This window comes from Platalea leucorodia, assembly GCF_965183815.1.
Source record: "Platalea leucorodia genome assembly, chromosome: 20".
In the NCBI taxonomy this organism is placed as follows: Eukaryota; Metazoa; Chordata; class Aves; order Pelecaniformes; family Threskiornithidae; genus Platalea; species Platalea leucorodia.
This window is the reverse complement of record NC_138842.1, coordinates 1,323,160-1,338,796: the sequence shown is the minus strand read 5'-3', so window position 1 is coordinate 1,338,796 and position 15,637 is coordinate 1,323,160. Positions and strand designations below refer to the sequence as shown.

Sequence of the window (15,637 nt, the reverse complement as noted above, 5' to 3'; positions counted from 1 at the left end):
CAGGAGGATTAGGAGTTTGATAAGGCAGGGCTCCCGGGGCTCGCCGATAAAGGCATGGCAGGCCACCACGGCTGGAAGTCAAAGTCAGATAAGTCCAGGGAAGAAACAAGGTGCCAAAGCTGAGCAGACAGAGCTGGTTAACCACTGCTGTACCAAGCCTGAGGCTGTGGATCTCCAGCATCCTCGGGTGTCCGTTACGGCGATCACCAGCACGAGGCGAGCCAGGAATGGTGATCATTTACCATGGGCTGGGCTGGACCACTGCACGGCAGCCAGGGACCCATGGCCAGGATCAGTCCCGTGCTGCTGGCGGCCGGCGTCACCGCTCATCGCTATGTAAAGTGGCCCAGGCAGCTTTTTGCCCTCACCTGGCATAGGTGCAGAAGGTGACAGAAGGTTCAAGAAGCCGGTTGCCCTCTCTGTCCCCCGGCTCCCTCTTCCCCAGGACAGCAGGTGACACGTATCCCGCTGGAGCTGTGATTCCCAGGGCTGGGCACAGCAGGGCTGGAGGGAAACAGATGGGAGTTAAGTGCCCAATTCCCAGGGAAGTGCGGTGAAATTTGTCTCTGCTATTCCCCTAAGGCTTCTTGGCAGGTTCCAGCCAGAGGAACTGTTATTGCAGAGCGCTGCTTGGCTGAGAAACTCCTACGCGCGAGGGCTAGCTGTGTGCGTGCAGAGCCTGGCACAACTTTTGGCCAGGGCACGGGCCCCGCTCCTGTAGGAAACTGCCTTTTCTCATCTCTGTTTCTCCCCCCGCAGACCCTTCTCCGTGACGGCAAGAGGGAGAGTATCATGAGCACCCTTTTCATCGCCCCCTCCGACATTGAGAACGGGGAGAGCATCGTCTGCCGCGCCACCAACAAAGCCATTCCCAGCGGGAAGGAGACCTCCGTCACCATTGATATCCAGCGTGAGTACACGGCCGGCCGAGCTGCCTCTGGGTACTGTGTGATCCCAACCTCCCTGCTCTGTCCATCGCTGCCCCAGGGCTGCCCGCACGGGTCTGACTCCAGACAGGAGCGGGATGCTGGGGTTTGGGGGTTTCCCTTTACTGGGATTTACTGGTACGTGGATACGGTGAAGTCAGAGACAAGAGATCTCATCTCTTCTGAGCTCCCTGGGGCACCAGACGGACGTGAACACCCCTGGGGACAGGCTGCTTCCCAGCTTTTCCGTCTTGTGTCCATGGTTTTGAGCAAAAGCAGCACCAGCTGCCATGCTCTGGGCGGCCGGTGGGCGTTGCAGGTGGACGGATGCGTGCCCTGATCCAGGCCTCTGGGCTCTCTGGAGCAGGGATGTATCCCAGTTGTCTTTGGCTGAGAAAGCAACATCTCTGGACGCGGCCAGTAGCAGAGATAAGGCCCATTAAGATTTCTGGTACAAAAAGGCGTGTTTCCAGTCTTACAAGCTGTTCAACAGTAAGTTTTTTGTATTGTTCTCCACTGAGATAGCATGTTAGACACCTAATCGGTGGGAAGTCTCCCTGCCGTGAAATACAGCTAGTGTCAATCACCATCTGATGGGGGCAGGTGTGTGTCGAGAGCCGTATCATTTCCCTTTACTGTAAATCCATGAAGGAATATCTTCCTTCCTCAAAAATTCACATTTCGCAGATCTCTTCCCTCCTCCTCTGCAATAGCTGCTGTTCTCGGGCTCATCCTGACCTCCCTCCAGCCGGGCTTCATTTGCACACACAATTCCTGCAGCTGTATTTACCAACAATTTGCAAATGCAGGGTGTTCAATATTAGCATGCCAGCTGCTTTCCAGAGTCCAATTAAAACTGGCTGAACAAACTCAAGCACAGCAGAAAATTCACCATTTAAGACTCGCAGCTTTTGCTGCCGGAAGATTAACAGGCTCTTGGGTCGCCGGATAGCATGTCCTGACAGAACCGGCCAGATAAAATGAGATAATAGCATGGGTTATTTCACAGCCGGCAAACAGTTACAATAGCTGGAGATGCACACGCGTTCTCACAAACAACGCAAAGCCGGAGACATCATTACACTGTGCTGTACGGTGCGGGGCAGGAGACGTGAGCTGAATCCCGGAGCCTGATGGGATCTGCTTTGAGAAGAGAAAGACCCAATAAAGAACACCAATTTCCACTCCGAGCCATTAAATACTCCATGCTGTGAAAGTAATAATAATAATATCCTATCCAGCTATTAAAAGTATGTTGTTCTTAATGGGGTCTAATGAGGATATCAATTTCCCAGTGCTGGATGGGTGATGGAGGGATAGAAAAATACCAAGATGGATTAACCAGCCTGCGGTGGGGTGGATTTCGTCCTGAATGCAAGAGCCTGCTCTGGCTGCTGCCCGTCCGTTAGGTTTCACTCCCAACCTCGTAGGCAGCTGGCACTTCGGGAAGAGCTAAAGGTACTTTCCTTAAGCAAAAATTATCTGAGCCACTCGTTTCTCCTGGGGAACTGTGCTGGGCGAGGCTGGCTGCAAAGGCAAGGTAGGCTGCACACCCCGGCGATGAAAGGAGGTCCTTCCCGTGGCTCTTCTTCCATCTTCAAGCAGAGAAGCAGCACCTTGAGGGGAAAAAAGAAGTGTTTTCTACAAGAATAAGGAGGTGGGCAGCAGGTTTTGGCTGGTGAGCTTTCCCCAGCCCGGCCCAACCTGCCGCATTTCACCCCGGAGCCTGCGCATCTCTGCCTCTGCTGTTCGCACCATAGCAAACGTTGCCCAGCTGCACAGTTCAAAAGAGACGGCCTTGCGAAATAATCCCAGCCAAAAATAATCCCTCCCAGGAAGCAGCAGCCTGGTAAATCACTCCTCCTGCTTTCGTTTTCTTTCGCAACTCAAAAGAGCATCAAAAATGCTCACGCTCAGCAAAGAAACGTTATTTCCTACGCAGGGTGTATGCACGTGGTGGGAGGGAATATCTTCTTTCAGCTGATGCAGAGCTGAAGTTTGGCTCCCATCAATCTCAGGCAGGCACTGCCTGACCATCTTAGCAGCAATGAAATAGCTGAGTCATAAAACCCTCCCCTTCCAAAAAAGAAAAAAAGGGGGGGAAAAAAAGGAACTGGGGAAAAAAAAAAAAAGCGCAGAGCCGGGTCCGTAATGGCAACACTAAGCGACTCCAGCTGGAACATCTGTTCAATGTGATTTCCCTTCCACCAGCCACATCAAAGTCAGCCTCCTGTGAGTTATGTGCCGAACATCACAAGTGGGATTAAAATCATGTTTAATAGTTTGATATGCCATAAACTATTTATACTGCCAGAGCCCAGTGGCTCTATGGAACCGCACAGCCAGCGTGCCGGGATGGGAGGAGCGGGGTTATTGCTTACCCAAAGCCATTTGCTCCGAGCCTCTGCACACACATGTGCAGTTGCTCATTTTTACACCTTTTTTTTTCATGGCGAGAAGGGATTTGACTGTGTCCGTGTTTTTTGCAGGAGGTGGGAGTAGGAGAAAGCAAGCGGGGGGTCTGTGGACCAGGGCGATGAGCAAACCGCAGGCCACGTCGCTGTGTTGGAGGGTCTCCTGCTGTGTTCATCCGTGTAGCACTGGAGTATTTGATTCCTTTTTGTGCTTCCCACTGAGGAGTGTGAAAGCCCCGAGCTGAAGAGGCATCTTAGTCTGCTTCCAGCTCCTCGTTCCTGCTCACTTGGCCCGCAGGCTGCTTTTGGATTCAGGGTAGAGGTTTGGAAGGGCCCAAGAGGCAGCAGTGCAAGAGGCGGCACGGTGCCTGCAGCCCGTGGAGCTCAGCCCGTGACCCCAGCGATGGTTTCCCAGGTGCTGATTTCGAATAGCGGGAGCTGAGGGGTTTGCTCGGGTGCCTCGCTGCCTGCACGGCTGGCGAGGAGCGATGCTGGTCCCCCGGTGCCAGCGTGCTCGCCGGGATACGCGGTACCTGGGCGTGCGAGCATTTGCATGCACACTCTCCTCCCGGCTGCCTGTAGGCTAGCTCTATCTGATTCCATCATTCAAATTAATTACAAGAAGCCAGGCAGGAATTATAATTGTAACCGAGTGGAATTACATTCTGATGAGTTACAATTTGTCTCTTCTTTTTTTTTTTTTTTCTCCTTTAAAATACCCCAAAACACACTCGCACACGCAAACCCACGCTACCCGCGGCACCCGCCGCCTCGCGGGGAAGCTACCGCAATATTAGAAAGCCCAATCCCGTTTGCGAAAGGCAAGATCAAAGACTTCAATTCATTTCCTTTGCTCTTTGGCTTTTATTTTTCTTTTTAATCTCCATTTATTTTTTTTCTTATTTTGAGGGCAGGAGGGAGCCGGGCTCATTTTAATACAAAGAGGCTCCTCTGTAAATCGTAGGCGCAGCTACGAAACCATCAAACAATGGGGAAGCTACTAAAGAGAAGCGTGATTCATAGTTAACAGAGGAAGGTGATTAGCTGCTGTTGTATAACAATAGGGAAGTGTCAGGATGCCTGCAAATGAATTAGGAGCCCACTATATATCTCTGGGCTGTTACGTTGGGGAAGCTCATTTATATTCCCAACTGCACCCATCTTTATTGTCATTTGAATTGCACATTTTAAAATGAGATTAGGGTAAATTGAAAATACCTATAATTTCCCCGTCATAATTTCCCATCAAGAAGGCAGGTGGCTTTGCTCGCAACAAAGCGGGGCTCTGGCTGGGTAAATAGCACGAGGCCGAAGGAGTTGGGGACCGGCAGAGGAGGCGGCACTGCAATATGCCGCCGGCCGCTGCCTCCCCTCTCCCGTCTCACCCAGCCAAGGCCGCTGCCGAGGCTGCCTCGGAGACTCCCCCTTCGTCCCCAGCCTTGCTGCAAGGGGCCATCCCAACCCCATCCCACGCCGGGCAGGGAGAGGCAGGCTGGGATAATGCAGGGTTGCTTTGGATGCCGTCCTGCTCTCCCGGCACGCGGACAGACTTGCTGCTTTCCTCCCCTCCCCTGCAGCTCTGCCAGCGCCGACCCTTCCCGTGCCTTGGCGGACCGCATCGCTTTTTCCTCCGCAGCTCCTCGTACGCGTGAGGCTTCGCCCCTTGCCGTTACCTTTGCAAAGTGGGACCGAGAAGAGTCAAGCTGTTCTCGCATCAGCGTGCCCAGTTCGAGCCCCTACCCTCAAGCAAAGGCGTCGAGCAGTTTCCAGTGAGCCGAATCTCTCCAGCAGGCCCCTGATTTGTGTATGGTGGAGAGAGAAGCCAACAGGGAAGCTTTCGTCTCTATTAAGCACAATGGCACTCCTTGAGCTTGCATTAGAGCCACGGCTTCATGGCTTCACAGCATCCGAGCAGTAAATTGAGCATCACAGAATCGTTTAGGTTGGAAAAGACCTTGAAGATCATCAGGTCCAACTGTTAACCCAGCACTGCCAAGGCCACCACTCCACCATGTCCCTAAGCCACTCAACCATGTCCCTCGTGCCACCTCCAGCCCTGCGACGCTGACCCCCTTCTCCAGCGCTGGGCACCGGGATGCCCACCCGCACGTGATGCTAAGGGAGGTCCCCTGGGCCAGCGGCTACCAGCCAGCTCGGCTCCCCTCAGCTCAGCAGGGCTGACCCCCGGCCCCATCTGCTTGGGAGGGTGGCTGAGCAGCGGAAGGATGCTGCTGAGATATTTAGGAAGAGGAGAGAGGCAGCAGGTAGAGGTGAACATGGAGCACATCCTATTTTAGGGTGTATTTTTGCATAGGCTGCATCAGACTCCCCCACTAAGGGCAGGAGAGCCCCTTAGCCGGATCGATGAGCTGGCCTCAGCTCCTCTCCGCAGCCACAACGCAGTCTCCAACGGGACAACTGGTTCTTCAGGCACCTAGAAAAACTCCTCGCAAGGCCTTTTCTTTCTGCTTTTTCCCTCAAATGAGGTCCCATCCTTAAAACCTAAAGCTGGAGGGCTAACACCCCCTCTCAGGTATCATTAAAAATTAAAACAACTCTGGATATTCTTATTCCCCATCTGAACATTGCACCCTTTTCGCTTCTCTCTTGCTTTCATCTGTTCTCTCCTAAATTTTCTTTGCCGCTAAAGCATTTAGATGCTTATCATGTAAAAAGAAGAGAAACCGAGCACCAGCCGGCAGAACCGAAAGGCCTGTGACACCAATAAGGGCTTGGCAGAGATGATTAGGCTGATGAAAGAGCAGAAATGCCACTTTCAAGTTAGCGGATAGACAAAAGATCATCATTACACAGCGAGATATTAAATGGGAGCTTTTCAAAGCAGGCAAGTTTATGTCCTTAAACGGGAATCAGAGCCAGCGTTAACGTTTTTTAAGTGAAATGCTGCATCGAATGAGGTGCGTGGCTCTCCTTTCTGTCGTATTTACTGAAGCCCTCCAAGACAAGAGCGGTGTGCATGATGTGAGCCTGTCTTACAAAGCCCTAAACTTTATATCACAGCATCAAGGAGTCTCAGGGCTTTTGCCATGTTTTCTTACGACCAACTTTTGCTTTCCAGACTCAGCAGCCTGGCAGGCAGCAGGCAAGGGGGTGCTGTGCCACGTCTTTGCGTCGCTCACGGCCTTGTCGCTGTCTCTTTGCAGACCCACCCCTGGTGAACTTGTCCGTGGAGCCGCAGCCGGTCCTTGAGGACAACACTGTCAAGTTCCACTGCTCCGCCAAGGCCAACCCTGCCGTCACCCAGTACAGGTAAGGCGGCTGCGGTCCTCTTCCCAGCATCCCCGCTCCGATGGCTCCCCGATGCTGCTCTTGCCTCGATGATGTTGTTAGGCGTTGAGAGGCTTCAATTGCCTCCGCGTTCGGCCGTCTGCTACGTTTTGCTGCATGCAGCAAGTCCTCGGTCAGAGATTCACTGGCGCTTTGGAGTGGATTAAGAGGCCTGGCACCGAGCTGGCGGAGCCATCTGTTTGGGGACATAACGAGCAAAGCGCGCCGAGTGAAAAGTCTATTATGGGAAAATTCCTTTGTTTTTTGCATACTCTTTTATGATTTGAACAATACAACTCCATTGCCGTCTCCCTGTAACCCTTAAGCAACCGTCGTAAGCCTTTCTAACCCCAGCAGCGTGGAGCAGAGCTCAGAAGAGGCCAGAGCAGAGGTGCCTGGGCTGGAGACATGGAGGGACATAGGGGATGGGCTCTTCTTGAGTGGGACATGCTCCTTGAGTGGGACATTCTCCTTGAGTGGGTGGGATCGTCACTGCTAGCCGGGGTCTCCAGTGCCCCTCCACTGGCCACGGTGAGCTTGGAGCAGGGCACGAGCGGTTGAGGGGCTGTTTGGCACCGATGAGGCCATCGCAGGGGGAGAATTGCAGGAGAGAATGCATCGCTTGCAACTGCAGTAGGGCTGGGATGATGGGGCTCCCTGCCTGCAGCCCTACGCCGAGGCAGTCCCAGGCCTCCCTTGATCTCAGTACTCACCAAGATACTGCAGGGACTGATGCGTGGGACCCCAGCCCCAGCTTTATCCTGCGGCAGCGAGGCTCGTTGCTCACCGTGTTGCGTTCAGTCGGTCTTGTTCACTGCGGAAGGTGAGCAGATGGCTCTGCACCAAGCAGAGTCGCTGCCGTGGGCTCTTGGGAATGGGCATGAGGGCTGCTAGCATGAGAAAACACCCCTTCTCTCAAAGGTTTCTTGGCCTAAGCAGACAAAAATACTGGTATGGAAAGCGGGGTGGGCTATCATCACGCTTTGGGAGAAGAAAGCATCGTGCTCAGCCTCCTGGCTCCAGCTCTTGGCCAGGCGGGCCCGTGTCTGAACCAACACAGAGACATTTCGCAGCAACCAGGTCCCCCCCCGTGACACCGCTGCAATCAGCCGCTCACCCCTCCTGCCTCGAAGTTACGAGCACAGGCGTGCCATCAGTTCTGGTTTTGCAACAGCATCAGTTGATAATAACAGAGGAGGCACCTCCAGGGACAGGTTACCGTGACCCGCCTCCTGTTAGGCTCGTACGGCTTAATTAGTACAATCGAGTTTGCTGGTAGGAACGATTCCTTCCGGCTGGATATCTGGTATCAGCACAACAAAGCAATAATTGCATTCCTAGTTACACAGAAGAGTTATTAATTTGAGAAGTCAATTAATGTCAAAGATACAAATAGCCCTGTTTTCATATTTACAGTTAGGAGGAAAACGAAGCGCGTGACAATCTGGGGAAGGATCTGGGCGAACGTCCCACGTGGGTCTTACGCCGTGATTGATTCTGGTAGAGTCGGAGGCAAACAACCACCTTTGGCTGAGGAACCAGAGGGTGGCAAGAGCCTGGCAAAATTTCTGCTCCAAAGACGGGGCATCTAGCCCGATCCTCAGCAACAGGGGCTTTCCCGTCATCCCCGAACCCCCACTGGGCCGATCCCCTGTACCGTGGAGCAGCCTTGAAGGCTCCCATCTGGGTTTTCTCCTTCCTCTTGGGTGTTGCCACCCTCTGGGTACGCGGCTCTCCCTGGCCGAACCAATGCTGGATTGCTTTTCCGCACCAAAGAGCAGATGGACCCGCCACGCTTCTCCCGTCTCCGGTGCCGTCTCGTTAGGCAGATGCCGCCCGCAGCCCCCTTCTTCCCTTCCCGCCCGTCCCAAGGCCACGTCACCCTGCCCGTCGCCTGCGCGCCGGGATTCCTGCTTTGCTGCAAAGCGCTTCGTGACTCTTTTCACGATGGACTTGACTATCAAAACTAATTGCGTGTTTTTTTCAGGTTACGCTTTCTCATAAAAGGGATTTTTTGGGGGAAAAAAAAAACTAGGCATTTTGCGTTTCTCATTTCCTAAGTTCCCTTAACATGTTAACATCACACAGGGCTTTTTCCCTACCTGCGACAAGCAAACAGAATTCAGCAGCGCTCGGTGGGGCTTCCTTCCACTGAATGGCTCCGAGTGATTGGGAGGGGATTCGTTTCCCTTCCGAAAGATCCCAAAGCTCTTCACTAACTACGTAAAGGCGGCAGATGTTTCGGCACCGAAGCCTGGAGTCCTCCGGAGCGGGACATCGAGCAAGGAGGCCCCTGCACCTCGCCGCTGGCTGGGAGGGGAGGTAGGCGAAGGGGTGGGATGCGTAAAGCCCCAGGACTGAGGTACTCAAAGGTGTGAAAAGGCAGAACATGAGCTCGGTGTCATCCCCAGGGCCACTCGGGACCCCGTCACTGATGAAAATGAACTTATTCTGCCTTAAAAACAAACAATAGAGAGAAAGTGTGATATTTTTTGTCTCCCAGGGGAGAGAACCACTCTAATACATCTCCTATGGCTTCCCTCATTCTCAGATAGAGATACCAGATCTTGGTCTTCAGCCGACATTTATTTTTAATACCTCCCAATATGTTTGTCAGTAAACAGCTCTGAGCACAAACGAAAAAAGTCTAAACAACATAAATCCCCTTTTCTGGGCATAAATCCACAGCCAGCTCTGCAGGGCCATCCCTGCTTCGAATACACAAGCAAGCTGTCACCTTGCTTGAATTTGCAAGGGGCAATAAGTTTTGCAGGGGGTTTGCACCCCAGGTTTTTCTGCTCGGGAAAAGCAAGCGAGGTTGAGCATCTCACCCAAAGGCTTCACCCAAAGACGCTCGGCTGGGAAGCATCCGTGAACCGTGCTGCTCGTTAGCCGCTAAGCCGGTCCCGGGGTTTTAAGCACAGACCCCTCACTCTCTTCGTTAGGGCGGTAAGGGAAAAGAAGCAAAATTCAATAAAATTTCCCAGGAGACAAAAATCTCCTTCTGCCCCCACCCAAACCCCTCCTAGAGAATATAACTTTGATGAAATCAAGGCAGCTGCTTTTTCCTTAAGAGGTTTTCTTCGTGCTCTCTTATATAATACATCACATACGTCTGGTTTTTAATGCAAGGAAAACTCGGTTAGAAAGGAGACCTCGGAGCAACCTGCTCCCAGAGCCGGAGTGGAAAGTTACAGCCTGCGCCGCATCTTCTCTTCTGGGCGGGGATTTAATGACATTTTGTCAAAATGGACAGGTTTCTGCGAAATCTTTGGCCTCGGTGGCGTTTTTTAACCGGACGAAAAGCCACAACCCTTCCACCCGAAAATCTGCTGGTGTCTCGTGGTGTTGGGGATGGGCTGGGGCAGGGGGGTCCTTTGCTGGAGACGCGGTTTCTCTGCTCCTTTTCTTAGCTGAGGACGCCCTGCAGCTGAAGCCGGAGCTGAAATCCCAATCCCCCTCCCTCCCTGGCAGCCACGGTTCCTTGACGAGGAGCGTGTTTTTCCCCAGGGGGATTTGTTCGCCCGCGATGTCACCCAGGCTGTCACTCGCTTCTGGACGCGGCGCAGGCCAGTGTCACCAAAAGCGAGCGGGGGGAGTCGGGCAGAGGGCCGGCGAGGTGTCGCGGTGAGGCGTGAGTGGGGTCTTTTTGGCAGAGGGGTGAATTAACCCTGGCGGCAGGGGTTTTGCTCATTGGCATGTTTTCCCCTCTCACCATGCAGAGCACTCTTTGCACAGAGGTATCCTATGGCCTCTATAGGGTCTTGCACCCCGTCTGGCCTGGATTTATCCCATCTCCGCCTGGGAGCGTGTTCCCTTTGCAGCTAAAGAGCGGCTCAGCCCGCCGAAATGCTGCTTGCTGCTGCCAGTGCAGCATCAAGAAAGGCTCGAGGGGAACCCGGGCTCGGCAGCACCTCCACGGATGCGTCCCCGTCTGCTTTAGCACCGCGGACATGGCTCCCTGGTGTCCCAGCGATGACGGGGGAAAGCCACCCCTTCCTCTCCCCTTGCCTCGAGCCGCTGCCTGCCTCTGCCAGCTCGTTTGCAGGCAGAGCATCACGTAGCCGCGGTGCCAGGCTGGAGGAGCAGCGGCAGCGAACGGTTCCACCAGGCAGCGAACATATGTGCGGGCAAATTGCACCGCCTCGCCTTCCTCTAATAACGTGCTTCCCCCGCGCCTCTGCCTCTTGGTGGACGATTCTGGGATGGGGAGGGGGGAATTTGGGAATTTACTGACTTTCTTTTGCTGCAAGCAAACGGGCAAGAAAGGGAAAGCGAGAGAGAGTAATTAGCTGTCGCCGTTGTTCTGCCACCTGTGATGGCGGGTAAAATTAATGGAAAGCAACAGAAGTCGAGGCTACGTGAACCGACTCACAACCAGGCCTCCTCTTTGCTCACTTCAGATCTCTCTATTTGCCAATCTTCTCTTGGCTTTTGATGTCTGTTGTGTGTCTGTGGGGTGTTTTTTTGCTGTTATTATTTATCACTCGCGGTAAGAAAGAGAATCTTTAAAGTGGCAGAAGAAAATGGGAAAGTTTAATATTGCAAGAGGCAGAGTCCCTCAGCCTTTTGGGCTCCTCCGATGATGATTATTTTTGCAGAGCGATGGGGAGTTGGTGGAGGCAGGGCAATAACACATATCTCACTCTCGCGCATTGATACGGTGCTCTCACCCCCAAGGCTAGCAGAGACCTTTGCAAATTGTGTTATCTTTGTAGTCACGGAGGTGGGGGCACATTTCGAGCCACCCTCCAGCATCAGCTGCGGTTCGGGGGACCATTGCACTTCCAAAACAAGGCGTGGGACTGACGGACAGACAAACAGACAGAGGTGGAAAGAGAGAGCTATCCCTTCCCAGCTGCTGCAAGGCGTCTGGCCCTGGCGTTGAGCACGGCAGCTGTGAACAACGTGCACATCTCTCCGTAATTGTGTAGGACATGGCAGAAGACGCAGCTGATGCTGCAGCAGAAGCAGAGGTCAGGAGGAGCTGGGAAGCGTTTATTTAACAGCCACCCAGGGGATGGTGCTACACCTCTTCTTCCCCATCCTATAGCAGAAGGGGGATTGCGTTTTGTGCAGTCCGAGCAAGCTCCACCGGCCCCTGTTGGGCTGAAGCCGAAGGCGCTGCCTGCCCAAATATTGGTGAAGGTCTTCCTGCATCAACCAGCTTCATGAACTGCAGCTGCAGGTCAGGGCTTGAGCCACGCTGCCTTCCTGGACCACAGGGTGCCTGGTCAGGCTGTGCCGGAGCTCGGAGCCAGCCCACAGCATCCGTCCGTCCTCAGCCCCACCGTCATCGCCGACGCACCGCATGGCTCGGCTTGCAGCAGGAGCGTTGGTTCGCTCGCTGGGCTCCGGTCTGTAGAAAAGACCTTCTTGTTTGGCCCCTGGAATGCACCCGATGGGGACAGTGTCCTCTCCTCCCTCCGCCTGTGCGCAGGGGAAAACAAAAAGATGTGACTTGTTCCTCTTGCAAAGCGGCAACGACAGGGAAGAGATCCAGTGCCAGGCCCGTTCCTTCAGCTGCTCCCCAGGGTCCTGGCTGTGGTTGGGGTGCGGGGTGGGCATTTCCCACCCAGCCTCAGGGAGACGCGTGGGTGAAGAGCCCAAGCACCTTTGACAGATCTGCTGGCTCCAAGGGATCGTACGTCATGCCCAAGTACAGGTCTGCGAGCGTTTTGGGGGCAAAAGTGGCAGATTTGTTGGCGTTCGGGTAGATATAGAAAAATTGCACCTGATATTGAGGAGCTCTGGGAAGAGAAGGAGAAAATAACGATACACATCATCTGTGCTTTGGCCTGCCTGTCTTACACCGTGCCGTCTCGGAGGCGTTCGTTCCATGGAGACGCATTCCCACATTTTGTTTTAACAAACCCAGAGGAGAAGTTCAAACTCCACAGAGCATTGCTGCTCTTTTTACTTTGAGTCTCGTCTGCACAGTTCTGGGACCTGCTGGCATCTTACCAGACTTATTCATGAGATGCTTCAGGCTGCCACGGAGAAGTCAAGTTCTCCGAGAGCGCGCGCCCCGTGTCCTGCTGGAAACGGCACCCCTGCGGCTTGCAAGTTTGCTCAGACGCTTGAACCAGCTCCCTCGTGGGGCGGCATTGCTTTGCTACGTGGCAAAGAGCCAGACGATACGAGTGCGTGCTGCTGGCTGACGTTGGGTGGAAGAGGAGCAAAGCCAGGAGCGTTGGAAGACCAGGAGAGCCTTATCAAAGGGATGGGGAATGGAGGAGGGGATGAGCAGATGGCCAGCCCGTGCTTGGCTGGAGTGAATCGTTGCACCTTCACTGCCCCAGTAAACGTGGCTGGCTGGGCCAACTGGTTGCTAGAAGCACTTCCATCATCCATCAGTCGTGGGCTCAACACATAGACCCAACGTCTCCAAAACAGATCCCCAGGGCAGAAGAGAAGAGACAGCCCCTGCCCTAGGCGTCTGGTTGTCGCAGAGGAGGAAGCTCAGAGTGAAGGTCAGCGAGGCATTGATTTGTGGGTGGCAGCCGGGGATTCCCATCCCTAATTCCTCATGCTCACTCCTCAGGGATCGGCGCTGTTCGGAGGGGGTCCCCCCGTGCCAGAGGGCTGCCCCCAGGGATGCGTCCGAAGCAGGATTCGAGTGAAGGGCGCCAACCCCCACGGCCAGGCAGTGATGATGGATGCATCCTACTTCATCTGACCATGATGAAGCCACGTGCTTCCTCTAGAGAGCCGAGGAATTCGGGTCTTAGGGAAAGAAGAGTCTCAGGAATTGTTTCCTGCTGCCAGGACCATTGAGCAGAAGAAGAAATCACCCCAGGCACTGGGAGCAGATCTCTCTCTTCCAGCTGGCTCTCCATTGCTCCTTCACTTGATCAGCCAGGCTTCTGGATGCGCACAACATCTCTGTTCCCGGGGGAAAGGCGAGGGGAAGGCATATTTGAAGTTTGCTTTTCCATTCCATTTTGAAGAATGCTTTTCCATGACACCAGAGTTGTCCCGGCCTCTTCCACGTAGCTGCTGCAGAGTATGTTCACAGATCTGTAGGCTGTAAAGGCCAGAAGGGATTATTGGATCGTGGGAAGCCGATGCAGAGATTCAGGGCGATGCATTTCATTGGCAACTATTGACAGAGAAGTGGCAAATGATCCATTTAACGGCCATGCCTGGCGCTGCCTGCAGCCAAGCCACAGCCGTGGCCGTTTTCCCTATTCTGGCACTATAAGACCTGAATATATTTTAATATGAAATTCAGATGGCTTTGAAAAATGTCTCCCGGGAGTTGGTGTGTTTGGAATGCTGCTTGTTTTCTTCTGCTCGTTCATGAAAGGCCCAGAATAAAAGCGAACATCCCTCCTGTACCCTGCATTCCCCAGAGCTTCTGATCACTGAGACCACTACCTAATTGGCACATTTTTGGTCTCCCCAGCAGTCTCTGCCATGGAAGGGGATCTGCAATATTAAGCTCTTATTAAATGACAATCACACCTCTATCAATATTTAAAAGGGACTGTCAAGGGTTTGAAACACACTGCAGAGCAGCCAGCGACCACAGACAAGGTGTGAAGTCCATGGACGCATGGGCGTGCTCCCCCACGTCCATCGGGCTCGGCGTCGCACTCGCAGGGGAAAAAACACCCGGACGTCTCCGCTGGGGACTGCAAGGGGACCCGGCGCAGCCCCGCACGGTCCTGCAGAGCCTCAGGGGTCCCTGCTCACCGGGAGGCTGCAGAGAGGCTGGGCCAGGGAGCAGCTCACCAGACGTCTGGTCCAGGCAGGAGGCATCTCAGCATCTTCAGGTGGAACGGTCACTCTGGTTTTGCAGCCATTTCTTGGCACGCTTAGGACCTTCTCCCCCCCAAACTATCCTCCTCCTTCAGTCCGGCGTGAGGAATCTGCTCATCTATGCCAACGTGCAGGCTCTGGCCCCCCGCGCTCCCGGTTTTTGCTGCCTTCCTCCCATCTGCTCCCTCCTCCTCCAACAGCCGAGGCTGCCGTCTGTCCAGCGGCAGGACACTGCGAGTCCGCATGCCGTCCCTTGGCAGGGCTGTCACCTCTCCCGCTGCCTCCCGCAGCCTAACTTGGCAAGGGAGGCAAGAGAAGCCGGAGCGGAGAAGGGGCCCGCAGGCGTTTCACAGCAGCAACAGAATAAATCTAATTTATAGACATAGCAAAACGCAGCTAAAGCGGGAGTTGAAATGAATGCAAAGCACACAGAGGTCTCAAGTTATCGGCACTGTAACATTTTTCCTGACTATCTCTGTTTTCCTGCCCGGGTTTGTCTTTGTAGCTTCCTCCCAGACAACTGGACCTTTGCTCTGAAGTGAAAATGAAAGCTGGGCAAAGAGAAAAATAACGGGGAATGAATTCTTCAGATCTCCTTCGTGATGCATCAGCCCCATCTGCCAGCTCCCTCTGACAGGGAGCGGAGCGTGGCTGGGTGGCAGGCAGAGAGGGAAAGACAGGCTTTTTAAAAAAAAAAAAAAATATAAAATCAAAGGCATAAATATCCCTGCAGCTGGGAAGTGAGGCTGGGCTGCCGGGGGGGCCGCGCCGAGGCACACGGCTCCAGGTGAGACGGGGAAGACGGGGTTGGCAGAGCCTCCCTTCGCTCGTGGAGGTGCGAGGACGGGGAGATTTGTCTTCCCCTTCCCTGGCTTGTCAGGGTAATGGGAACAAGCGGGTGGGAGATGTTCGGAGGCAGCTCGAACTAATTAGGAAAGAGCGTAGAGGAGAGAGAGTCTGATGACTGGCAAGGGGAGAAAAAAAACAGGGGGAAGGAAAGCGCTTTGTACTCTCGAGCCCCGCTCCCTGATGTGGAAATGATTAAAGGTGGCGAATGAAATGAGTGATGAAGCAGCCAGCCCAAACGGCCACGTTGGATGGAGCCTCTCCATGGAGGAGGCTGGCAGAGGGGTTTTGCCGGCGTGTTTGAGGAGGGCTCACTGAAAGCCGGGGTGCACCGCGGTGGTGGCCGTCCCCATCCAGCCGGCACCACCGGCATCCCGCTGGGCGGGAGTTGGCAGCCTC

General features: G+C 54.1%; 1 protein-coding gene across 1 annotated transcript in view; it reads left to right on the top strand.

Moving 5' to 3' along the window:
* The window catches only part of KIRREL3 (kirre like nephrin family adhesion molecule 3), a gene marked incomplete at both ends in the record, with an annotated part of 334,100 nt that overhangs the window by 282,002 nt on the left and 36,461 nt on the right, over positions 1-15,637 (top strand). The window contains 2 exons of the mRNA XM_082330666.1: positions 760-910; positions 6,505-6,610. Coding sequence (XP_082186792.1) covers positions 760-910; positions 6,505-6,610 — 257 coding nt within the window. The remainder of the gene's footprint in view (positions 1-759; positions 911-6,504; positions 6,611-15,637) is intronic.